Source organism: Schistocerca serialis, chromosome 4 (genome assembly GCF_023864345.2).
Source record: "Schistocerca serialis cubense isolate TAMUIC-IGC-003099 chromosome 4, iqSchSeri2.2, whole genome shotgun sequence".
Lineage (NCBI taxonomy): Eukaryota > Metazoa > Arthropoda > Insecta > Orthoptera > Acrididae > Schistocerca > Schistocerca serialis.
This window is the reverse complement of record NC_064641.1, coordinates 413,127,252-413,154,447: the sequence shown is the minus strand read 5'-3', so window position 1 is coordinate 413,154,447 and position 27,196 is coordinate 413,127,252. Positions and strand designations below refer to the sequence as shown.

Genomic DNA, 27,196 nt, shown 5'->3' with positions numbered 1-27,196 from the left:
ATTCTGACTTAGGTCTGTCAGTACTCTGTCAAATTATTCTCACTGTGTCATACCTCCCAGCTCATCTTCATCTATGCCCTCTTACATTTCCACAATATTGCCTTCAAGTACATCTCCCTTGTATAGACACATTATATACTCCTTCCACCCTTCTGCTATCCCTTCTTTGTTTAGGATTGGTTTTCCACCTGAGCTCTTGATATTCATACAGGCGGTTCTCTTTTCTCCAAATGGTCTCTTTAATTTTCCCTAGTGATATATGCATATACGTTCTTACAATTGTTCTCTGGCCATTCCTGCTTAGTCATTTTGCACTTCCTATCAGTCTCTCATTTTATACATTTGCATTCCCTTTCACCAAATTTATTTGTTGCATTTTTAAATTTTCTCCTTTCTTTACTTAAATTCAATATCTCCTGTGTTATCCAAGGATTTCTACTTGGTGTGATCTTTTTAAGTATTTGATCCTCTGCTGCCTTACTGATTTCATCTCTCTCAGCCATCCATTCATCATCTACTGTATTACTTTCCCCTGTTCTACTCAATCACCTAATACTTGCTCTGAAACTCTCTACCACCTCTGGTTCTTTCAACCTAGCCATGTCCTATCTCTTTAATACCCAAGTTCTTGCAATTTCTTAAGTTTTAATCTACAGCTCATAAGCAATAATCAACCAGCATCCACATCCTCTCCTGTAAATTTCTTGCAATTAAATATCTGGTTCTGAAATCTCTGTCTTACCATTATATCATGAACCTGAAACCTTCTGAAGTCTCCAGGTCTATTCCATGTATAAAACCTTCTTTTATGATTTTTAAACCAAATGTTGGCAATGATTAAATTAAGCTCTGTGCAAAATTCTACCAGGTGGCTTCCTCCTCTACTCCTTTCCCCCAGTTCATATTCCACCTACATTTTTTGCTTCTCTTCCTTTTCCGAATTCCAGTCCCCAATCAGTATTAAATTTTCACCTTCCTTAACTATCTGAATAATTTATTTTATCTCGTCATACATTTCTACAATCTTTCGTCATCTATAGAGCTAGTTGGCACATAAACATATACTACTGTGGTGGGTGTGTTCTTCATGTCTATCTTGGCTATCATAATGCATTCACTATCCTGTTCATAGTTGCATACCTGCACATTCCTATTTTCTCTTTCACTAGTAAACCTACTCCTGAATTATCCCTGTTTGATTTTCTATTTATAGCCCTGTATTCACCTGACCGGAAGTCCTGTTCTTCCTGCCACCGAACTTCACTAATGCCCACTATATTGAACTTTCACCTATCCATTTCCCTTTTTAAATTTTCTAATGTACCTGTGTGATTAAGGAACCTAACATCCCATGCTTCAATCCATAGAATACCTGTTTTGTTTCTCCTGATGATGACATACTCCCACGCAGTCCATATCTGGAGATCCAAACGGGTAGGGGGACAACATTACCCCCTGAATATTTTACCCATGAGGATGCTAATATTTAACCAAACAGTAGAGCTGTATGCCCTTGGAAAAAATTATGGCAGTAGTTTCCCCTTTCTTTCAGCCATTCACTATACCAGACTAGCATGGCCGTTCTGGCTGATGTTACAAGGCCAGGTCATTTAAACAACTGGACTGTTGCTCCTGCAACTACTGTAAAGGCTGCAGCTGCTGCCCATTTTCAGGAACCACACATTTGTCTGGCCTCTCAAAAGATACCCTTCCATTGTGGTTGCACATATGGAGTGACTTTCTGCATAGCTGAGGCAAGATTCATGATTCATAATGATTATACCACGTCTTTTTTTTTTGTCAATTTTTGTCCATCAGTCTATCTGTCCACCTCTTCAGACTTCCTTTTTCTCAGGAACGGGTAGGAGTATGAAGCTGATATTTATGTCAAATACTGTACTAGCAGCTATAGACCCTCGGCAGTCTAACAAACTTAAGCTTGTAAGTCAATGCACTCAAAAGATATGGCCACAAGTTGTGTAATTTCATACTCAAAATCAATCGTCAGAGCCAGTAGATGAGGTGTTTATATACATGCCTATCGGTAAAGCACATGCCTGAAAACTGGTCGCAGGTTCAAATCTGTTGGCCCACAGGATTTTCAATCTCCCTTTTAATCTAGCCTTCATTTCTCAACTTTGTTGAAGGGTCGCCCGAAACAATACCTGGTTCAGAGTGAAGTTAAAGTATAGGCGCACTTTACCCAGTTGAGACACGTAAGTTGCCGACGTGGCATCCAACAGGAAGACTTGCACGAGGCCATAGAGCCACATGAAGTAGCAGGAACAACAACCATCATTATCACCATCACCTATACATGTAATAAAGTTTGCAAGAAACCGACAGAGCACTTGTACGGAGCCCCCACCCCCATCTCATCTGTCTCGTTTTCATTCGACTACGTCATGTACATAACAAACCACACTTTAGAGTGAGGCAAGGAGCAAGCCATCTTCAAGCATAGTGACTGGAGAGAAGTGTTCTGTAACATATTGTGGAGAAAATTAATCCAGGACATTTCTGAAATACATTAAATAAATTAAGTGCCAGGTCAGAGAAGAATGCAGTTTAGCACCTGTAAAATAACAATACCAGAAAGCTTACCAATTTCATGACTCTGGAGTACATAACAAAAATTGTTTTGACTGACCAACTACAGCCACCACAATTCAGATTTACAGTCATATTTAGTTTTCCCTGCAAGACTGGTGGACAAAACAACTCACTATGCTGACATGCATCTTAAAATTTACAGAAGACATAATCCCAGAACATGCAACAGGAACAAGAAGTGTAATACAACAATGGTATTAGGAAAGAGAACTTCTTTCTGCATAGAAGATGTTTTGAGGACATAGAACACATTCAAAATTATTGTAGTTCAGTTCTGCAAACTGTTGGGTTAAGGTGACCATCTTAAGATGTGTAAGTAATCTGCCTGGTAGTAAATGAACATTACAAAAAGTGATCACTGGGGTCATTCACACTTGCTTCATTGTTGCTTTCTGTGTGGTACAGAGGGGAATCCACTCACTGATGACATCTGTATGAATCAATGTAAAGACTTCTCCAGATGCTCTCCCAAGAACAGTAAGGTTATGACAGAATGAATAGGAACCTTGAAGAATTAGAGAACGGTTGTCAGTGGAACTTATTTACTGAGACCAACGCAGAGCACAGGTTGCAGTACAGGAAGAAACTAATTGTTGCAGTTCTGTCAGGTGACAGTAAATCCACTGCTGATCCACTGAATTACGTTAAGTGTGTTCTGGTCAGGTAGGAAGGGCTAGGAAGAGGGGTCATGCTCCAGTATCACTGTCTATCACAGGTGAGGGTGGAACAATGTCGACGAACATCAGTTCAGTGTACGATAGGAAGGGGGACATCTGGTGTCTCCGAGGTCATCAGAGTAGCTACCCTCTGAGATTTCTTCTTTTTCTGTTTTGCTGTTTTTTTGCAGTCCAGAAACTTTTAAGAGGTTATTCACTGTGGATTTAGGAGCAGGCACTGGTCTGTAAGTTTGACAGAAGAAGATTACTGAAAGGGACTCCTGTCGTCAGCAAACACAGGAGGAGGAGGAGGAGGACAATGCTTCTCCGCCCATGAGCTGGAAATGATTCTAGAAGAAGGTGCTGAAGCAAGCACAAGAGTGAAGTGCCTATCACCCTCGGGTATAATTTACTACTGGAGCTACCAATCAATCGATTAAGTGGACCTGGTTCTACTGAAGACCTGACAGCAGTAGTGGCAAAGTCGGTATCATGGAGAGATGGTATAAACGATCATGTTTAGTTTCCGAGCCTCAAAATATGAGAGGTGATATGGCTTCTTCAGTTCCTTTATTTTGTGTTCCTTAACTGTGCAGCATACATCAGGGATGGAGGAAACTGGTCATTCCCACAATTTGCACAGACAGCTGGTAGTGCACCCATGGTGAATTTTGGTGAAGTGGGTGGCTATCATCTCCACAAATTGGTCGCATGTACATCGGGAACACATGTGCCTGAAGAGCTGGCATTTGATGCGCCATGATGGAGGTGGGAAATATGGCTTCACGTCTCCGTGGTAAACCATGATTTTAACCTTCCTGGAAGTGAATCCCCCTCAAAAGTGAGCATTAATGTTGCAGTATCAACATTGTTGCGTATCAGACTGTAACATACACAACAAATGAAGTGGATCCCTCACCACCTCTCCAAGCGACTGTGTAGTAGTTCATCCATCATGTGTTGGCCCAGCGAAAAATTAAATCCTGCACGGTGTTTTGGTACCAAATACATCACCAAGTTGTGAACAACAGAATACACCTGAGACTGGGAAGAATTTGCCACCTCAATTAAGATGAAACACTCTGTGATTTACCAAGGAAAGAGAGAGTTACCTAATTGTTTCTCCACAAAGTACATTGGCTCAGTAGAGAGAAAGGACCTTCCTCAAATCAGGAACTGGCAGGACAAAGTGTTTGCAAGTGGACTTGTTTTGCATTCCTTCCATCCAATGGCCAAGGAGGGTAAGTTCAGTCTGTTAAGTATGACCGTGGTTGGGAAAATGTATTTGACAACAAACCAAAACATATATAAGTCTGTCCAAAAAATTCTGGAACATTTGTAATTTCGCACCAATAGTGCATTGGAGCAAAATGCAGTTGGCATCCCCGCACACATCTGTATTTAATGTGAAACTGCCAGAAGTTTCATTCTTTTATGTCTGTTATTGCTTGGTGTTGTATTGAGTAGAGTATCGTGTGCCACAGTTTGCAAATTCTGAGATGGCAGAGTTAGAGGAGCAATGTGCACACATTAAATATTTCGTGAAACTGAAGAAAACCTTTACAGAGGCACACCAAATGACTCAGAAAGCCTACAGTGATGAGTGCTTAAGCCATACTTGGTGTTACAAATTGTTCACATGGTTTAAAAATGGCTGGACAGAAGTTAAAGATGACCCCAGCTAAGAATGCCCTTAGATATCTACTGATGACACTCGTGTCATGAACATCAACGAAATTGTGCATGCCAATCTAAGAATGTCTGTCTAAAAGATTGCAGAAGAATGTAACATTTCAGTTGGATCATGTCATAAAATCCTAACACAGCATCTCTGGAATGTATCCTGTTGCCACCAAGTTCGTCCCACAACTCACGAGTCAAGATGAGAAAGATCTTCGCCTTGCAGTCTGTGAAGAGCTTTTGGACCACGCAACTGAGAACAAGATGTCACTTAAGAGAATCATAACTGGTGATGAGACTTGGGTCTATAGTTATGATGTTGAGACCATGGTTCAATATTCACAGCGGGTGGGGAAAGATTCACCAAGACCAAAAAAAGCTTATCAGATCTGATCAAATGTCAAAGCATGCTGACAATTTTCTTAGAATTAGTCCAACACAAATTCATGCCACAGGGACAAACTGTTAATCAACAATGCTATGGGATGTGTTGCGATGTCTGCGAGCAAATGTGAGAAAGAAATGGCCTGAAATGTGGCGAGACAATTCATGGTTCTTGCATCACAATAACACACCCGCACATTCATCCCTGTTGGTGTGAGACGACTGGGGGGGAAAAACCCACTGTGCTGCTTCATCCTCCATACTCTTCAGACCTGCAGAACCCCACTGAAAGGGTGGAAATTTGCTACAAAAGAAAAGGAAACAGTGTTGGGAATGGTGTATCAATTGTGGAGGAGAGCATTTGGAAGGAGACCATGCATAATAAGTAAAAGGTAAGTGCAGAAAAATTTTGTACACAAAGTTCCAGAATTTTTTGAACAAACCTTGTACATAGATAATATATGAACAAAAGAAAATGCAATTACAATTAATATGTCCAGTCACCCGAAGTGTTGGCAATTGCTTGTCACTCCAACACATGCTTGAAACTAAGTGTTGTGACTCGCCGATCAAAGCGCCGCCACACAATTATGCGCGTCCTCTACATGCGGCGCTGTCTGCCAGCCATGCAGCAGCTGCGCCACCTAAGCGGACAGCCGAGCAGCGGCCGCTAGACTGGGACTCAGTGCTCATTCGAATGCTAACATGTACACATGTCTTGCTTGTCAACTTACTCTGTGACTTATATGTGTTGTGTCATTCTCAAATATATATGTGTTAAACTTGACGTTATAACAGTTGGCGACGAGGTAGTGGACTTTTCCTTTTCACTGTTGACCCACAGGTTTCCATGGCTACTGTCGAGCAACTATTGCAAAATCTCCTTGAATAGCGAATGCTTTCAACAGCGGTGATTGGCGATTTCGTTGCGGCGTCAAATGCGGAGTGTTTCTCGTCGTTGGCTATACCTCCTTTTCCTCCTTACGACGGAAGACTGGTCTGATTATGAAATACGTCTTCGACAGCAATTCTTGGCATTTCATGTCACGGACGAACAACCATGTAAGTCTCTGTTCCTTTCCTGGATTTCACCTCAAATGTATCGGTTGTTGTCGCAATTGGCTCCTTTGAAGGATCCAGCGTCTTTGTCCTTTGCTGAAATGTGCTAACTTCTGTCTGTCTATTTTCAAAAGCAAACGCATGTGGTAGCCTCTCGTGTTGCCTTTTATTGTTGTCAAAAACAGCCACATCAATCCTATCGCACTTGGGCTGTTGAACTTCACGGCCTCAGTCAAAAGTGTCAATTTGTTACTGACGTTCACAAAGAATCCTACGCCGATTCCATGGTACAGCATGCTATTATCCGGTCGGCGCCCGACAAAGAAGTTCGGCAACGGGCCCTTCAGTTGGCAAATCCGACTCTAGATGAAGTTCTCTCCATTGCGCAGTCTTTTGAAATTTCTCACGCCGCTGGGGCGTGCAGTGCAACGCTGCCGGCCGACGTGGCCGCAGTGCGCTCCCACGCGTAGCCTCAGCCTAACCGTAAACAACCCGCTAAGATACTGCAGCAAAACCCCCGGCAACTTCCTTCATGTCCGCGGTGTTTTACGAAACATTCAAGCGAGGATTGTTCCCAACGTTGGGCTGTGTGTCACAATTGCAAAAAGAAAGGTCATGTGTCTTCCGTTTGCAAATCCGTCCACATACATGATGTTCATGAACATGACGCTCATTCTGATTCTGTGTTGTCTGTCAATTGCACTTCTTCCCTTTCAGGGAAGTTATTCCTCACTGTCCAAATCCTTGGTCGAGATGTTCGCATGCAGGTGGATACCGGTTCTGCTGCCACTATAATTAATTCTTAGACGTATCTTCAGTTGGGTTCTCCACTCCTGTCACCTGTCACTCGGCAATTACGGATGTACAATAAACAGAAGATTTCTCTCTTGGGACAGTTTCATGCTGAGGTATCTTACAAATCCGTCATTCGCACTGTTCCCGTATTTGTGTTCGACCAGAGCAGCACAGAAAATCTTTTTGGTTTCAATGCCTTTCGCGTTTTTGGGTTCTCCATAGATGACTCTGTCAATATTGTCTCTGATGCTATTCCTTATGCTCAACTGGATTGCTTGTCGACGACATTTTCGTCCCTTTTCTCCTGGGTTAGGCTGTGCAAACGACTTTGAAGCTCATATCATGCTCAAACCCACTGCTCGGCCTAAGTTTTTTCGGGCTCGGCCCATTCCTGTGGCCCTTCGTGATCGGGTAAAACGGGAGTTGGATCGTCTCACTACTTCAGGGGTCTTGCTTCCTGTCACTTCCAGTGAGTGGTCCTCTCCTGTTGTTGTCGTTGCTAAGCCAAATGGTGATATTCGTCTCTTTGGCGATTTCAAAGCCACTGTAAATGCCCAATTCCTCATCGACACTTACCCTATGCCCCATCCTGAAGAACTGTTCACTAAACTTGCTGGAGGCCAGTATTTTTCTAAAATTGACCTGTCAGAAGCTTATCATCAACTTCCTCTCGACGCTGCTTCCCGGCAGTTTCTGGTCCTTAACACGCCTTTCGGCCTCTATCAATACCACGGCTTGCCATTCGGGGTTGCTAGCGCCCCTGCTCTCTTTCAGTGATTCTTGGAACAATTATTGCTCCCTGTCCCTGGGTGTATCAATTACATGGATGACATTGTTGTCACTGGCTCCACCACTGAAGAACATCTTCAAAATCTCCGCACACTTTTTCATGTCTTACAGACTGCCGGTCTTAAGTGTAATCTTCAGAAATCACAATTTTTTCAGGCATCTATCACGTACTTGGGGTTTCAACTCTCGTGGGATGGTATTCGTCTGCTTCAGCAAACTGTCGCTGCGATTAATGCCCTTCCTCGCCCTACATCTCTTACGGAACTGCAGGCCTTCTTGGGGAAAATAGCATACTATCACAAGTTTTTACCATCTGCGTCTTCGGTGGCTCAGCCGTTGCATCGCCTGTTGCATAAAAACATGCCTTTTCACTGGACCATGTCATGCGATGCGGCTTTCCAGAAATTGAAGACTATGCTGAAACAGGCCCCGTGCCTGGCTACTTATCGACCTGGCCAACATCTTGTTCTTGCCACAGACGCCTCTCAATACGGGGTCGGTGCAGTCCTTGCGCACCGTTTTTCTGACAGTTCGGAACAACCCATTGCTTATGCCTCCAAAACACTCACGGATGCTCAACAAAAGTATTCTCAAATTGAGAAAGAAGGTTTGGCCATTATTTATGCTCTTCATAAGTTTGGTGTTTTTCTCTATGGCTCAAAATTTCATCTTGTTACGGATCACATTCCACTTATTTCCTTGTTTCATCCATCAACGTCACTTCCCGACAAGGCTGCACACCGCCTCCAGCGTTGGGCTCTTTACTTGTCTCGTTTCAATTATGAGATTCATTTCCGGCCAACGGCTCAACATGCAAATGCTGATGCTCTGTCTCGCCTTCCCATGGGTCCTGATCAGGCATTCGATAGGGATGAACTTTTGTGTTTCCACCTGCATGTCGCCGAGCAGTGGGTTGTGGACGGGTTCCCCATCACTGGGGACAGGCTGGCGGCTGCTACGGGTTCTGACCCTACCCTCTCCAGGGTTTTACGCTGTATTCAGAAGGGTTGGCCAGATCGCCCATCCGCTAAGACTTCTGATCCGTTGCGGAACTACTACGCTTTGCGCTACCGCCTCACGGCTAGGGATAGTGTTATCCTCCTTTCCACTGACAATGCTTCGCCGCGTGTTGTGGTACCTGCGTCTTTGCGTGCTTCGGTCTTGCGCCTCCTTCACCAAGGGCACTGGGGTGTCTCTCGCACAAAATCTCTGGCGCGCCGTCACGTGTACTTGCCTGGCATCGACCCTGAAATAGCACACATGGTCACTGCCTGCAGCCCTTGTGCGTCACAGGCCGCTGCCCCGAAGTCATCTTTGTCACCATGGCCTTTGCCTAAGAAGTCCTGGGAGCGCATTCATGCTGACTTTGCGGGACTCTTTTTAGGTACTTATTGGCTCCTCGTAATTGACGCCTACGCTAACTTTCCTTTCGTTGTCCGTTGCACGTCGCCTACCACCGCAGCAACCACCAGTGCTCTCACCTGCATTTTTTCTTTGGAAGGCCTCCCCTCTACTCTTGTTCCTGATAATGGTCCGCAATTTGCCTCTTCCGAATTTGTGGATTTTTGTGCTCATCACGGCGTTATGCATGTCACGGCCCCGCCGTTCCATCCACAATCCAACGGTGAGACTGAATGACTGGTCCGCACATTTAAGGCTCAGATTCGGAAACTTCTGACTTCTTCTGCTGCTGATGATGCGCTTCTCCAGTTTCTGGCGTCTTACCGTTTCACCCCCATGGGCGACCACAGCCCGGCTGAGCTCTTACATGGCCGACAGCCCCGCACGCTACTTCATCTTCTGCGGCCTTCCACCTCACGGCCGCAGGTGCCTTCACTTGGCTGGTTCACCGCCGACGACCTCATCTGGGTACGAGGATATGGCATGTGACCAAAATGGAGCTCGGGCCGCATCTTACGACACCGTGGCAGACGCCTGTATGAAATCCAGACGGATACAGGTGTTGCAGTGCGTCATTCTGACCAGCTTCGGCCTCGTGTGCCGGCAACGCCTGTTCCGAATGCCGCTACACCACCTTCGGCTCTACCTGACGCCCGGGATCTTGGCATCTCTTAATACTCACAACGCAGCCCTCTCTCCGTCATCGCGATGCCAGCACAAGAACGGACGCCACCAGGAGACGTGCCCATGCAGGAACCGGATGACCATCCTCTGTCAGAGCAAATCTACTCGCCTCCTCCTCCAATGGACGCCGACACATCGCCCATGTCTCCTGTCATATCAACTGGACTTGCCGCAACGGGCAGATTGGTGCATGGGGACCCAGCAGATTCGACCCCTACGTCTCCTGTCATCTCGACCCGTTATCATCGGGGACACTTCCGTCCGTACAGGAAGCCTCCTCCTCGAGACTTTACGGCGAGTCAAACAACACCTATGGATGTTAGCCATCTCCAGGACACCTCCATCAAGACCAGTGCAACAATTTCAAAGGGGGGAAAAGTGTTGTGACTCACCGATCAAAGCGCCGCCGCGAAATTACGCGCGTCCTCTATATGCGGCGCTGTCTGCCAGCCACGCAGCAGCTGCGCCACCTAAGCGGCCAGCCGAGCAGCGGCCGCTAGACTGGGTCTCAGTGCTCAATCAAATGCTAACATGTATGCATGTCTTGCTTGTCAACTTACTCTGTGACATATGTGTTGTGTCGTTCTCAAATATATATGTGTTAAACTTGACATTATAGCACTAAGTTTTCCGCATATTTATGCGGAAGACACCTCTAAATGCATTGAATTTGTGTCAACAGCTGTTTCAAAGTGGAGATCATTTTTCCTTGCAACTCCTTTTTGATGTAAGACAATACATTTTTAACAGGATTAGCATCAGCTGACTGTGAAGACCAATCCAGTACCTGCACACTTTTATCCCTATTCCGGTCGCTGCAATGCCTGCTTCAGTGCTCTGTATCATTGTTCTCCAGCAGTGTCCAATCTTCATTTTTGTTGATGAACCAACATTTGGTAGTCGGCATCAAACATCTTTGATAAATGCAATGTATAAACTGTACTCATGTTTCTTCTTGTGTATCTCAGTCAAGAATTGAAAGTAAACTAATTCTCTATGGATGTTGCATGGAGGACAAAGGTTACCTTCATCGGGCTGTAATATCTTTTATCGTATGTGCGTAATGCCGATCATGCTCTTACTTTATGGACTGTACATGTGGTCACAATAATCTGCAATGAATTGTTCTCAGTCTGAAAGGACTGTCTGGCAATCCTTCCAACCACCAGCTGACAACTATGGTCTTTACGTGACACCGTATATCTGCCATGATGCTGCCTACTCCAAATGGGGGCTCCCTCAGGACAGAAATTCAGAAACGAAAGAAGTCATATGCAAAAGTTTGCATCACCAAAACTATCGTCGGCAGTTTTAAAGAAAGTTTCAGGTCCTTAAACCGGTAAAATGAAGAAGGAATATATTTTAAGCCAACATAAATGAACCACTTTTGTTTTGGTGATGATACTGTACTGTTTGCCTCTAGTACGGATAACAAATGGGTGAACTTGATAGGGCAAACGTGGAAATGGACTAGAAAATTAATTAATATAGGACTAAATTTATAATCAACGTATTTACCAGAACATAGTATAAACTGACAAAGTCATAAGACATATATATTTTTTATTTATGGAAGATTAAGACAATGACTCCATGGATAGCAAAAAACAAATTAAAGAGTAAAAATTTCTCTGGCTGCTTCTAATGAACAATATGAGCTTTTCAAAATTAAACTTCTTATTGGTCTGAAAAGAAAAGTTTACAATCACTGTGTATTGCCAGTTATTACTACAGCAGTGAGATCTGGACCTTCAATGTTGAAACTATCTAAATCAAGAGAAGCCCAGTGAGCAAAGAAAAGATGCATGTTGGAAAAGACTAGGAGAGAGAGAAAAGCAAACAAATGGGTCAAGCAACATACTAGAGATCAACATGTAACTATAACATTGGTGAAAATTAAATTGGAATGGTGGGACAAGTTGCCAGGTGAATAGATGGACTAAGGGAATTATTTGTTGGATCACACGAGAAAGAAAAGACCAAGATGATGACCTGATGGAGGGTGGGCATATGACATTCAAAAAGCAAGACAAAGCAATAAAGACACATGCAGCTGAAGACATTAACGCACGGGGCACCCCCAGAAGCAGGCTTTCATCCAGTGGTGGATGTCAAGTAGCTAATAATAATGATCACTTAAGTCTTGGCCTATGTAATGCAGGAATATGCCACATGTAAACCCAAATTACTGAAAAATTCTGTCACAACTGCCTCACGATTAACAAAAATTACACAAAAAGGCATGTAGTAACCTAACTATTGCTCTCATGTTATAACATTTAATATAGCTGGTTAAAATGTGACAAAATAATTAGTATATCAATGAAGATGAAAAGCAGCCTTTCCTTCTCACCCCATTTGGTAAGCCTCCCCTGACCCAGGGTTCTGGTCAACTTTTTGTGAACTCTCACCACTTTTAAACCTCGCCAGTCCTTTTCCTTCACCCATCTTCCTTCCTCTTCAACCCGTCTGCCAGGAGGAGGAGCCACTGGCTCTGAAAGCCTGCAAATCTTAAATACCTTTATATTTGTGTTCTCCTGCTGCCACTTGGTGAGTAGATTTTTTATTACTCCAATAAGCAAATAATCAGTATGTCACTAGCAATGTAAAATTTCATAATTTTGAATACTCAACAATCCATATACCACAGGGCTACGTTCTCTCCAGATGTGGATTACAGACATTATCTTAGCAGGAAGCATTCAGGGTTGTGTTAATTTCAGCCACTACAGATTGATGTACCTCCCACTGAGCCATTTATGTTCCACTGGTTCATAATACACTGATGCAATGGCTAGGTCACAGCAATCAATCAATCACCCCCCCCCCCCCCCCCAATTCCAATTTTTGTTAGTGACTGTCTTTTCAGTCTCATTTTCTCAAATCTGCATCTACCCTTGTATCCTACACAATGACATCTCCTGTCCCTAGCTTTTGAGTGAAGAATGGGACTTTGGACGTACTGGACTTTCTTCTCTGCTTGGTACCTGTGCTACAATACCTTTTTTTTAAAAAAAAAGGGGGGGGGGTCATAGAGGCAGTGAAGATGAGCAACTTTACTGTGCTCTTACATTTCATATTCTCTGGAGTCTCAAGCTCTCTTTTAGTGCTACAATAATAATAATGAATTTAAGTTTGTAGGCTTCCATGGCATGTATCATTTTGGATAACATAATTTTGGGTACTGGGCCATGTCACTGTACACTGCTAAAAGAACTAAATTGCTGATGTTTTGATCAGTTTTCTGCTGCCCTAGGACTGTGGCAAATTGATTGAAACCTCAGCAATTTACAATGACACAGATCAATTACCAAAATTATTTTATCCTAAACAATGAATTTTTCAGTTAAGTAACTTGAGAAGACAATCAGTGAGTGTAGGAAGGCAATCAGCTTAGACCCTTCAGCACACTACCATTTGTTACAATACTCAAAAAAATATGATAAATAGTTATTTAAACATATATTCCTTAGTTCGGGTGTATCTCAGTTACCAAAGGGGTCGCAGATGATGGATAGCGCTTGCTCCTCAAACAGGGTTAGCTATGAATATGGATGGATTCGAGTAAGTTGTTACAGTTTGAGGTGGCAGGATCAGGGGGAGTGGAAGAGTAGCACATGGTGAAGCTACATTTAGTAAGCACCAACCACATATGCTCTATGTTGATCCTGTGTCAAAGAGAGTGAACAGCACTAAGTGTTGATCCGCTTTCCTGCTGACAGGGATTAGCTGAAAGACTAGGGGGATAAAAACTCTGACTGACAGATCCCAGTCCTCCTGGTTGGAGGTTGACAACAGGTTACCAAACTGTCCTGGAATAATAATTACTAGTGCTACTGTCACAAGACCATCAGATAGGACTACTGATCTCTAAAAAAACAACCTAAGCAGAAATATGGACTCCAAAATGAAATACTACTATGGACCTGGAACGCCAGGAGCCTATGCCAATCTGGGGCAGCAAAATGTGTTTTAAGGCATGTGGATAAATATGGAACAGACTTGCTGGCTCTGCAAGAGACAAGGTGGACAGAAATGATCTTCAGAGGAAAGGAAAACTATGACATGTTACACGGAGCACCAGAAGCGAACCATTCAATAGGTACTTGTGTACCAGTCGTGTAGATTTTAAATCAATCAACCCCAGAATCTCACTTGCAACAACAGATAGCGAAAAACACAGTCACATGTGTAAACTGTCAACCACCAGTGAAGAGTGTGAAAATATAAAAAAAAGTATAATCTACAAGGAACCAGAGATGATCTTGGACAATGTACTAAATGAGCACTACAAAATCATCTTGGGATATCTTAGTCCAAAAGGAGGAAAAGAAGCAGCCTTCAAGGTGACCACTGAGAAGCACAGCTTACATAATGTGAGCAATGATAACTGTATTCGTTTGGCTAACTCTGTGACGGCACAAGGCATGTTTGTGTGTAGAACTGTCTTTGATAAAAAGAGAATACATAAACGCACTTTGGTATCTGTGGATGGAAATACAGTGAACTAGATTGACCCTGTAGTAGTAGACACTGGAATAAAAAAGCTGGTGTGAAATGCCACGACAGCAAGAGATGATGAATGTGGATAGGACCACTCCATCGTCAGAGTAGTGATGAAGGAAAAATATAAGAGGCATTTTCATAATCAAACTGACCAACTGTTCTGAATTATTGGGGAATGAAGAGAACAGAGATTCCAAATAGATCAGAATTGGAAGGTAACTGCAGATGCCATTAAAGACACAGCCCAAAGAAAGTAGTTGCAAAGCGAATTAAGGTAAAACAAGCTGTTTGATGAGGAATGGAAGTTGTCAGAGATAGATGGGGGCAAATTACCCAGGGTACGAAGTACTATGCCAGAAGGGAAACCAAAGCTCAAAGAAATACAATGGCGAACAAGCCCACATTACAGAAAGCAACGAGAAAATATGTAAGAACCATCATAGAGGAAACTCAAAAAGACTGATGCAAATGGATGTAAAGAACAATACAGGAAAGCAAAGTGGTTTAAAGGAGAACCAAACCACCAACACAAATTCATACAAGATGCCAATGGAAGGGCATTAATGGAGGATCAAGGGATTTGGAGAAGATTGACAGACTACTTCAGGAACCTACAAAATTTTGAAGAATCAAGTGAATCATTCTAGTTTAATGACTTGGTAGCAGTGGATCCCGAGTAACCTCCACCCACTGTCAAGAAGATACAAAAACAAATTAAAAACCTTAAAAATGGCAAACACCCAGGAGAGGATGGAAGTCCCACTGAGCTTCTCAAGGCTGGGGAGAAAGCTCTCTGCTCCAAAACATAACTGATTTAATCTGGGCAAAGAAGGCAGCACCAGGACAATCAAAACCAGTACAGATCTGTGAAACAATGTACAAATAACCTCCTCTTTGTAGACATCAACAAGGCTTACAATAGTATCCATAGATGAGTCTGATTAGAACCATATGCTGTGTCTAACGTCTGATACAGTGCACAGCCTATTGCACAGAGGGTGCGCCATATGCCAGGCAATCTCCAGCACAGCACCACATACTTATGATCTGTTAGCACTGCCATGAGACTTACAAAGCAAACAGTCCAATCTATCTACCAATAGTTCTGTGGCTTGGTTCTAAAAGGACCAATGTCAATATTTGTCAAAACTGGTTTTATTGGTGTACGCCATATAGTTTCACGTGCTCTTCATAATGTTAAAATGGCCAACGTCTAAGCCACAAAGGATGAGATACACTGGGGTTTTAAGATGTAAGCCCTAAAGTGTTTTATCAAGTTTCCAATCAGCATAAAGGCGCCAATCTTGACACTGGCCCTTCCTCATTTTACATTTGTTGTAAGAACGGCCAGTGTCGACATTGGCCTTTTTTTGCTGACAGATGGTTTGCACAATGGAAACATTGGTGTGCCTTTGGATTTAAATCTGGCAGGAATACACAATAATAAGAGTTGTTCCTTTAACAATTCACCCAACCATTCGGCGCATTGTTAGTGAGGAGTCTAGACAGTCTTGGTGGGCACAAACATCATGTTTCTTAGTGGCAATAAGAAAGAGCTTGAGGAACAAACTTCATCTGAAATATCACCGCTAAAGTCATCACTTTGTCTTCACGGTATTTTTACTAAAATGAACTGCTATCAGGAGCATTTATCCCTAATTTTTCCAACACAAGACCATAAACTGACTGGTATCTAGTTAATACCAGTCTAAAATATTATCAACCACCTATTAAATTTATTTCATTTTTATTTTCTTTAAGGTCATCCCAGTACCGGTACAAAAGGAAATGCATGTTCATCATTATTGGCAGACATGATTTCAAGTGATTTCAAGTTCTGATGAAGAGGCATTTGAAGATTCTGATGAATATGTTCCAAGTGGTGGCGAAAATTGTGATGAAAGCAATGCTGGAGGGAATATAACTACATGAAAGACAGTTAAAAGATCTTCAAGGATTGAAGAAATTGGTCTAATTCAACAGCAGCCTAGCTACAAAACAACAAAGTTCAGTGGAAGGGGGAGGAAGAAATGTGATCCACAGGATTCATAAAGAAAAAGAAAGCGAAACGAAAAATTGTGGGAGAAAAATCGGAGGAAAGAACTGAAAATTGCACGAAAGGAATAGGTGACGTCGAAAGGAAAATTTACACCTGCTACAGTTCTGAAATCATCATGCAAGTGCAGGAAAAATTGCAGAGGAAAAGTAAATGACGATGAGAGAGAGAAAATGTTCATAGAATATTACAAATTGTCCCCAGAAGCTCAAAATCAGTTGATAGCTAATCATGTGTCTGAGGAAAAGAAACATGTGGAGCATTTAAGGAACAAACCTGAAGGAATAGCAAGCAGGCAAAAATATTCCAGGAAGTAATTTCTTTACAGTCCTTCCTTGCAGACTAGGATAGAAGAATGTAAGAATATGTCCCTTAGTACATTTTCTTTAACACAAAAGAAAGGAAGAACAATTGTGGAGAAAAGACAGGACTCTGAAGGCGGAGTGTGTTCTGAAGATGGACGTGGTAAACATTCTAATCATCTGAAAGTTCCATTTGACAACATTGATTTAATAAAGGAACACATTAATATTTTTCCTTCCTACGAAAGCCATTATTCTCGATCTCCTTCTAAAACATATTTATCTCCAGACTTGATTATTTCAGCAATGTACTGGCTCTATCAAGAACTTTGCCAAACCAAAGGTATGAAGCCAAGAAGTGAAACGTGTTATCAAAGAGTTTTTGTGACCTGTTTTGATCTTAGCTTCCACAAACCAAAGACTGACACTTCTGCAAAATGTGACAAATACCCAATGTTACTCAAGAATTGTACTGATGATGCTGAACATTGTAAGGTTGAAGTGGAATGACAGCAACATTTGGATTTAGCCCAGGCTGCTTACGATTAGAAAGACAGTGATAAAAAAGGAAAGCTGAGCAGAATTCCAATGTAGAAACCCTGGCCTTTGATTTGCAGAAATGTATAACCACTCCATTTCTATGCTGTGGTGTGGAATTTTACAAAAGACAACTTTGGACCTTCAACTTGACCATCTATGTAAAGAGACAAATAATGTTCTCCAATATGTTACATTTGGAATGAAACAGTGGCAAGAAGAGGTGGCCACGAAATTGTTTCTTGTCAATATGATTATTTGATGAAACTGGCCGACGAAATTGTTGAGGTACACCTGTACAGCAATTCGTGTACCAGACAAAACAGAAATATTTTTATTGCCATCATATTTCTGAGAGTAGTGGAAGAATTCATGATTCAGGGAAGATGTTTGGAAATCAGCCAGAAGTTTCTTGAAGTTGGAATTTTTCACTTGGAAGCTGACTTAATTTATGCAGTCATTGAGAAGACAAAGAAAACAATACCTGCTGAAGTAGAACTGCCAAGAGACTGTGCCAAATTAATGCGCATGGTTCCCTGAAAGTGACCCATACCTGCGGTAGAGCAGGAACAAAAGGACTTCTACAACTTTGAAGACTTTATGAGAAGTCATTATCTGCACAAGAAAATTAACACAGAAGGAAATCCTATTGTTTGGAACAAGATAAAATAGATTAAGTATCACTCAGGTATGCCAGGAATTGTCTCCAAAAACACAGTTACTCCTCAGAAGAACCATTCGAGATGACAGATCTGAACAGAAAGAAATCTCGACGCTTGTCTATGCCAAAACTTGCACCTATTTCAGATGCCATTGTATCCATTTCAGAAAAAAAATTGAAGGACTTAAGGGATCTCCTTCCATATATCAATGTAAGCAGTCGTCCATTCTACATGCAGTTCAATAATCATCTGAGAGCTAATACAGTCACATGAAAGAGATAAAGAGATATTTTATGATGTGGAGGATGAGGATGGTGGTGATGACGAAAACAAGTGATTTATTTTTTCTCTCCCCTTTTACAGTATCAACCACAGTGTATGCAAATTATTTGTCTTATATTAAGAAATGTCAATAAACAGTTTCTCCCTGATTACAAGACCAAACAGTGTTTTCATGATTTATGGTGATAAAATGTGATTTTTGGAACATGTAACAGTTGCTATCAGTTATTAAATTCTTGAGGAATGAATAAAGTGATTTAATTAATGAGTACAAGGAAATATTTATCTTAAAATTACCAGTTTCTGGTTATTCAGTGTACCTGACCCTGATGTCCGAAGGGCCAATGTCAAATAATTTAAGACAGTTCGTGATGTTAAAACAGGCCAATGTCCTCTTAAGTCACTTAATTTTGAAGATGAAAATTCTAGAAATTTATTATTTAAAAATATGCTTTAGTTAAGTTGATTTACTATAATGATAGTAGCAAATAGCCCCAAATATATTGTTAATAGTTGACAGAAAATATTCAGAAGCTTATAACTTAAAACTAAGATTCTTGACATTAGCCCGTTCAGAACCAAGCCACAGAGTTACGTCCGATGTTGCAGAGGAAGCTCATGCAAGGGACTACTACTGTCATCCACCCAACAGTTCGCAAACGAACATTCATCTGCTAACCACAGATTTAAGTGGCCTCATCACAACGTTTGGCCAGTTCCAGTTGCAGTTATCAATAAGCCACCAACAGTTATCAACAAGTATCGTCACACTGCAGCAGTCATCACCAAGTGTCACCGTGTTTATCATTATTGAGCATGAACTAATATATTGTCAGTGATGGCATCGCACACTGAACTACTATTCAATAGTCAGTCATTATTCACAGTGTTCAGAGCTTTTGCTTCAGAGCCACACCGTCTCATCAAAGTGGAGTTGAGTATTTGTCATGAACATTCTTTTAATAAATGACTTAATTGTTTAACATTGTGTTGCCTACATTATTTGTGTTTTAGTCAACATTGCCCTGTGATCAAACAGTTGCATAATGCAAGCGTGCCACCGCCACCTAGTGGTGTGAAATGCCTCGACATTCATAAGTTGGGGCAAATGCCCAGGATGAAAGACTGGGCAAATGCCCAAAATTTATAAATGTCTGAGCATTTATTCATTTTAAAGATTAACTGATAACTGGCACTTATAAACAATACCCAACTTGAAAAGCATCAGCAATGTACGAGAAGACAGATTGCTCTTTACCATAAAGAAGACACTCCTAGTTGCACACAGGCACAATTATAAGACACTCACATATAGCTTTCAGCCATAGCCTTCATAAGCCTGTGGCCAAAAGCTATATGTGGTTGTCTTAATTGTGCCTGTCTGCAACTTGGCGTGTCTTCTTTATAGTAATTAGCAAACAGCCTTTTCCTACATTGTTGATATTCCTACCTGGAGTTTCCATTGTTCAAGTTTAAAAGTAACTTTTTAAGTAAGTGTGGTTTATATTAAGCAGCTAGCTTGTAGGTAGCATTTTTACTTATACTATACTACGGCAAAAAATTAAAAAAGTGTTCTCAATTATTTTCTTTGTCTTCATACGTTGAAGAAAGAGCAGGAAGTTCCAATTCTGCCTCAGATTATCCTGATCTGATTTCTCACTGACTACTAGGTTCGTTTCCATTTTTGTCTTTGCTTGGACTGTTCAGTATGGGTTTTTCCTTGGGATCAATGGGCTTATGTTGTGTTCCGGCTCCATTCATCAACTTCCAGCCATAGGAGAGATAGGGCAGTTTTACAACTCTCTTTAATGCGAGTTTGTTCATATATATATTTTTTTTTAATGCAAATCCATCCAAAAGTGCTGAAGGAACTCACTGCAGCAGCAGCTGTAATTGGTGAGCCCAGAATTTTTACAGCAACTTCTGCCTATTCACCAGTTCCTCAAACTTCGACACCACAATAAAGGATTAGTATGATTATTTTTATCTTCCCGGTGGTGAGGATTCACTCCTCCTCAAACAAACTGTCTGGAACAAATTCCTTGTTTGTTTCTACAATTAGCCAAGTTCCCTCTAACCTGAATAACACACAGTCCAGTGTTCTTTGCTGTGCCACAAGGTTGATAGCACCAAGTACTTCAATAGGCCTCAGGTTACTACTTAGTACTGCTCGATCAAGAAGATAAGCTTCAAGGTCACACTGATTCTTTGTTATTAAATCCTTTTTGTGTTAGTCTTATCATTTTATCTTGATAGCAGTGCAGCCATACAAAAGTAGATGGAGAAAGGAGCAGAACAGAAAATTATAGTCTGTCTCAAATGTCACTACATCTGATAATAAAGCTGTTTTTTGTTTTCTCACGGGAAACAGTTAAGAATAAATTTATCATCAAGAAACACAAGCAATCTGTTTAAAACAGTCAATAATAATTTTGTTATTAATAATCATTCTTCACTAATATTCAGAGGTTTGACATGGATTATAAACTATGTTACATTACAAAGCAATGATTTAAGGAAAATTTTTTTTTATACTGACTTATCACTTATCGCTATGCAGCTGTTCAACGTGTGTCACAGGAATGGGGGGGAGGGGGGGGGGGGGGGGGCAGGCAGCGTATGTGTGCACGACAGAGAGAAACCGAGAGCAGTAAAGAGTAGAAGTAGTAACATTATAAATGATAAGCAACTGTGAGCAACACATTCCTGGGCAAATGACAATTTATGAATGTCCTGCCCACCAGGATCTACCCGGACCACATCACTAATGCCACCTTAACTGCTTTCTGTGGTAGGGGGTTCACTTCCTGCTATCTTTACATTTGGCAGAAATTGGTTAGGCTTTTACAAACATGCCTAAATGACATGAAAGCTAAGGCTAATGGCAAAGTTTCCAAGTAGAAACAGGATTAAGACAGACAAATTATCACCTGGCCTTCTCAGTCTGACACTCGAAAAGGTAATGCGAAAGTTTCACAAAGAACTTTCAGGGTGACCATATTGAAAATGACAATATTACCTGAGTTCTATGCAAATGACTATTCCTCTACAGCGCGCGCACACACACACACACACACACACACACACACACACACAAAGATGAAGTGAAAAGTATTCAGAACACGGAATTAGTGGCATTGAGGTACAGGCTACAAATTAGTAGTGAAACGATCAAGTACGTGAGTACAGGAAGAAAGCACAATAATGCGCAAGATCGACAGTGGACTGGACCAGGTAGAAGTATGTGAAAGAGTTCAAATATCTTTGATCAATTTTTACTCTAGTAACACCTACTAAAGCAGAGATAAAAGCAAGACTCTTACTCCCTACATCCTGTATTAAAATCTAAAAGCTTATCTCAATAACGAAATACTGAATTAATAATAATGCCAGTGGTACTATATGACTCTCGAGACCTTAACTGACTGCTTATACATGAGAGAAAGCTCTTTGGGAAAACAGATAGTTACTATAAACAGCGCACACATTTTCGGAGTCCTATATTTTCCAAAATATTACACGTACAAATTCAACTGCAGGAGGAAAAAAAAAAAAAAAAAAAAAAAAAAAAAAAAAAAAAAAAAAAAAAAAAAAAAAAAAAAAAAAAAAAAAAAAAAAAATTGCAGGTCAATAAAATTGAAGGTCTGCATAAGCAAAGAACATTGAATACTGCACCAAACTGTGATAATTTTGTGATGACAGTTACATTTCAAACTGTACAGTCTGCAGCTCATGCAATAATTAAAACTGGAAGATAATGACCAGTACCTTCAATTTCGCATCACAATGAAGGAAGCACTTTAGCAAGAACATTTTGCCTCCAACCTGATATTCAGCAACTAAGCAACTTTCTATTTGAAACTTGCTGGCAGGTTAAAACTGTGTGCCTGACAGATTCACGAACTCATGACCTTTACCTTACACAGTCAAGTGCTCAACTGACTGAGCTACTCAAGCATGACCCATCCTCACAGCTTTACTTCCACCAGTACCTCATCTCCTATCTTCCAAACTTTAAAAAAGTTCTCCTGAGGAACTTCCAGGTCTAGGACTCCTGGAGGAAAGTTTATTGCAGAGACATGACTTTGTCATAGCCTGGGGGATGTCTCCAGAATGCTTGCATAGCACAGAGCAAAGGTCACGAGTTCAAGTTTCGGTCCAAAACACAGTTTTAATCTGCCAGGAAGTTTCCTATCAGTGCATACTCCACAGCAAAGTGAAAATTCATTCTGGAAACCTTCCCCAGGGTGTAGCTAAGTCATGCAAGTTTTGCAGGAGAATTTCCCTGAAGTCTGGAAAGTAGGAGATGAGGTACTGGCAGAAGTAAAGATCTGAGGATGGGTTATCAGTCATCTTGGGTAGCTCAGTTGGCAGAACACAAGCCAGAGAAAGACAAAAGCCCCTAGTTCGAGCCTCAGTCTGGCACACTTTTCATCTGCCAGGAAGTTTCATACCACCACACACTGCTCTACAGAATGAAAATTCATTCTGGAAGCTTCCATTTACTTGGGACGGTTATTCCCATAATGTGATGGTGTGGGGCATTGAAACTCCTCATGAAATTATGGCACATGAACAAGATTTGCTGAAGGTTAATGTTTTCAGTGTCACAGACAAAGCTGTATGGGCCATTTTTCTACAGTGAGAAGACTGTGATGGGTACCTCTTCCCTTGATATGTTGCAGTTGTGGTTTTTTCCCTAACTGAGTGCTCAATTTGAGGATTTCACCTTACAACAAGATAGAGCATTGCTATTCACCTTCCACAGCACTGGACTGGGTGTAGATGGTGAAGAAGATGTGGCTTTGTTCCCTTGGCCACCAAAGATCACCTGACCAACCACTTCGCGACTTTTTGCTTTAGAGGCACTCTTAGGATTGTGCTTATGAACCACCATTGCGAAGAACATCGGAATAGGTCATGGAACACATCAATCACTGACAGAATGTTGACACACAAGGTATGAAACAAACTTTAATACTGTTTGGATGCATCTCTTGTGACCAGAAGGGCAGAACAACTGTAAAGTGCAAAATGCAAATCTGGTGAATTTACAGTTGTATTCATTCATCAGTCATATTTGTAAATGTAATACTTCAGAAAATACAGAGTTTTGAAAACAAATGAATCATTTATAGTAGCTTTGTATATGGACCAATCTTGGGTGCAACTACAGGATCCAAGAAGAGAAAGGGGAAAGCACAACACAGAACTAGAAGAGTTATACAAGGAGCCTAATATGATTGGTGTGACAAAAGGCAAAATACTTCAATGGGCTGGACGTTAGTGAGAATGGAAGAAACAAGATGGCTCAAAACTGCAATGGACAGGATTCCATCAGGCAGCAGGAGGGTGGCTTGATTAAGACAAGCTAGTGATCATGGTGAGCTGAAGAGAGATGGCAGATGACACAAGCAGACGGAGAGCCATAACTATGGCATCATATCCTCCGACCCTGATCCTGTAAAGTTCATTCAAATGTATAATTCAATTTGTATACTTGTAAATCTACGCCCCAGTTGGATAACTGTTCCAGGAGGCAGGAGGTGGTGGTGTGAAGCATGAGAGGACTGTGTAAAATCCAAAGACTCTTCAATCTGTACACTATAGTTACCCACCATTGTTTTTCTATCACACATTAGTGGCGCTCTATCTTCTTATACAAATTAAAATAACTAATGCAATCACAATGGAGAATGAAAAACCATTCAACAGACGAAAAAATAATTATATGCAAGGCTGGCAACCATGGAGTGCAAAATGTACTGTGTACTTAATGGAAAAAGATGACAAGTAACTTTTGCCTACTTACTCAGCCTATGTATGCATGTTTGACCTTCAATGAACCATATGCCCAAATAGAGAAACATTGTCACTGCAAAGCCACCTCCACCACATATATTTTAGCATCTCTCCTCCCCTTCTCATAAATAGAGGTTCATATGTATTTGAAGAAGGGATCAGTATTGTGTATAAGTAAGTATCACAAGAAAACACTGAAATGTATTTTGTCCCCTGAGGAAAAAACGGAAAAGAAAAAAAAAGGGGGGGGGGGCACCAAAAGAAAGGTGAAAGGCAAATAAATAAAGCATGAGACCTGAAATTTAATAACAAAATCTTTCAGTTACATGTATATAAAAATGAATGTATAGAGCCAACCACATTTTAAATTATAGGCTGTTTGATGGAACGGGGATGTGTAATGTATCCTTATTTAGCACTGATTTTGGATTATGGCAGTTCTTGTACATGTGTATGCTTCTACAGGTAAAAAGCATTAACAATCAGCAAATCACTGGAACCATCAGGAATCCAAACAAACACAGTGAAGTAACTAATCAGACAATTAACCAGTGAGCCACAGAACACTATTTTACTCCAACAAGATAATAGTAATGTCCCACAATCAACGAGTACAATTCCATACCTGTTATTAGAGTCTTCAAAGCTCCGGTGTCGTGACCTTGCATTTCCACCTGAATCCCAGTCAAGGTCTTCTTTTTTCCATCGAGGTGTATCATCCCAGCCACTACTTCCTGAGTAGCAAAATTACAAATCATGAACAACCTTAATTCATGTAAAAACATTTACATTCATGTCAGTTTCAACATACTTACCAAACCTCATGCCCATGGCATCACTTGACATGCCCACATATTTATCTTTATTTTTCTTGGCTTTTTTCCTCTCTTCACGCAGTTTGTCATCATCCTGAATAAAGTCTATTAACTCACGAACTTTATGCCTATAAATCAGGGGGGGAAGCAAACAATGTAGAGTTAGTGATTTATTGTCAGATCCAAGAAATACTTACAAAAAAAATGACACACACTAATTCTGGTTGCTTGCAAATTAACCATAAACAGCTTCTTCAGCCTACAACATCATGATCCAGACCTAATTTGTGCCCCCACAAAAATATTTCAAACAATAGTATTTTTTAAAATAAAGTTACTTCGGTACATGTTCTATAAATCATTTGAACTATTCTTTTATCACAATGATATCAGTTTACAGATATACATCGTTAGTGTTAACATTAATGAAGACTTAGTCCTACTCATGCCACTACACTTAAAACTTTTTTTTTTTACAGTTTACCAATTCCTTAAAAAGAAATTCAGCAACGGAATAGGAGTTGCGCAAGAGAAATGTTTTTATGTTACATTTAAAACTTGCTTTGCTACCTGTTAAGACATTTTATGGTGTTTGGCAAATGGTCAAAATTTTTTGTTGCTACGCACAGAACTCCCTCCTGTAACACTAAAAGCTTTATTATATGTAAAAAGAAAAAGTCATGCTTTCCTCCAGTGTTGTTGGTATGGATATCACTGTTGTTCTCAAATTCTGATGAATTACTTACAACAAATTTCATTAGCGAATATTGTGATGGTGCGAAGTCCTTCAAGAGAAACCTCCATGACGACAACCGGTGAATACCACATATTATTCTTACTACTTGCTTTTGCGCAAATAATTTCTTTCCGAGTGATGAGCTAACGCAAAAAACTACTGAACTATTATTCCATTCATGGAAACTAACTACACTGACAATGTAATGCTGTGGATTTATGGAGGTCACAGAAGAAATTTAGGTGCACTGTGTGACTGCAAATGACCCACTGCTACTTACTTTCCAGGGGAGCAACAAGGCTAGATTCTAGGGAGCATATACAGTATCTATGTGATATCAGACACCTATGTGAGATCACATTTTTCCATGGCTTCTGACAGAAAGTCAGTGTAATGTTAAATTTTAAGATTAACTTTTGAATATCACAGCTACCACCCTCATCATCAGGAGATGCCATGTTGTGTCCCAAACATCTATTTCCACTTTTAACAGGCCACTGTTATCAAAGCGGAATTTACTAAAAAAGCCAATCAAAGCACATTTGTAAACAGGAAAATCAAACATGAGCTCTGTCAGCTCTGATCGACTTGCGATATCAAAGTTGGCGTTTTGAGGAGAGAGATGAATCTTTATTGACTTATTATACAGCCCTATTAATTCATCGAACATACAAGTATCTTAGTGTTGTTACATAATATCATGTATGTCTGTGAAGCTAAATTTTGCACAAACTTTACAAGGTTTTCATAAACATTAGGAATAAACTACCCAAAATAAAATGCCTCTCATTTGCACATTATATATGCTGGGCATTCTAGACTTATGTTATCTATAACAGGGAGCACACCATTCTCAATGTTACATTGCTGTCCAAATCAGTTAAATGTGATGAGATTATAAACATAGAAATAGACAAAAACCTCAGCACATAAAAACATATTAAAAGCTATTTGCATGTTTTGTGGCACATGCGTTCTTTTATATCCTTCTGCTTATGTGCTTCACCTCCATAGCTGACATTTCAGCCAGTGCCATAAGCATTCGCTCCCCCTCCCCCCCCCCCCCCCCCACCCCCCAATTATTTTCCTTTGAAGAGAAGATTGTAACAGATTACTCAATCTTATAAGGACCACCATTTAATTACATGAAAAAGTTTCATCTTTGGTTTTGGAAGCCTACATTAATGGACGAGAGCAGCGGGCCAACCAGGTGCCCCTTTAATAGTGCAGTCCAATAACATCTTATGACAGAGCAGCTCAGTCAAAATCACGAAGATCTCTGTGCAGGTGCAAGACTCTACTGGAGAATATTTGTAATAATGAGGGGCTCAACCATTTTATTGTTTAGTTCTACCATCAGTCCACTAAGTTCTGAATCCTGTCATAACACATTCTATATTTCTAACATGTTCATTAGTAATCTGCATAAACTAATAC

The 27,196-nt window shown here is 40.9% G+C and overlaps 1 protein-coding gene across 2 annotated transcripts in view; it reads right to left on the bottom strand.

Annotated features, from left to right (window-relative positions):
• LOC126474967 (clathrin interactor 1) overlaps nt 1-27,196 on the bottom strand; it is a 199,796-nt gene that overhangs the window by 133,757 nt on the left and 38,843 nt on the right. For both annotated transcript variants that reach the window (XM_050102492.1, XM_050102493.1), the window contains exons 5-6: nt 25,024-25,151; nt 24,834-24,942 (exon numbers count right to left, since the gene is read on the bottom strand). In XM_050102492.1, the coding sequence (XP_049958449.1) occupies nt 24,834-24,942; nt 25,024-25,151 (237 nt within the window). The remainder of the gene's footprint in view (nt 1-24,833; nt 24,943-25,023; nt 25,152-27,196) is intronic.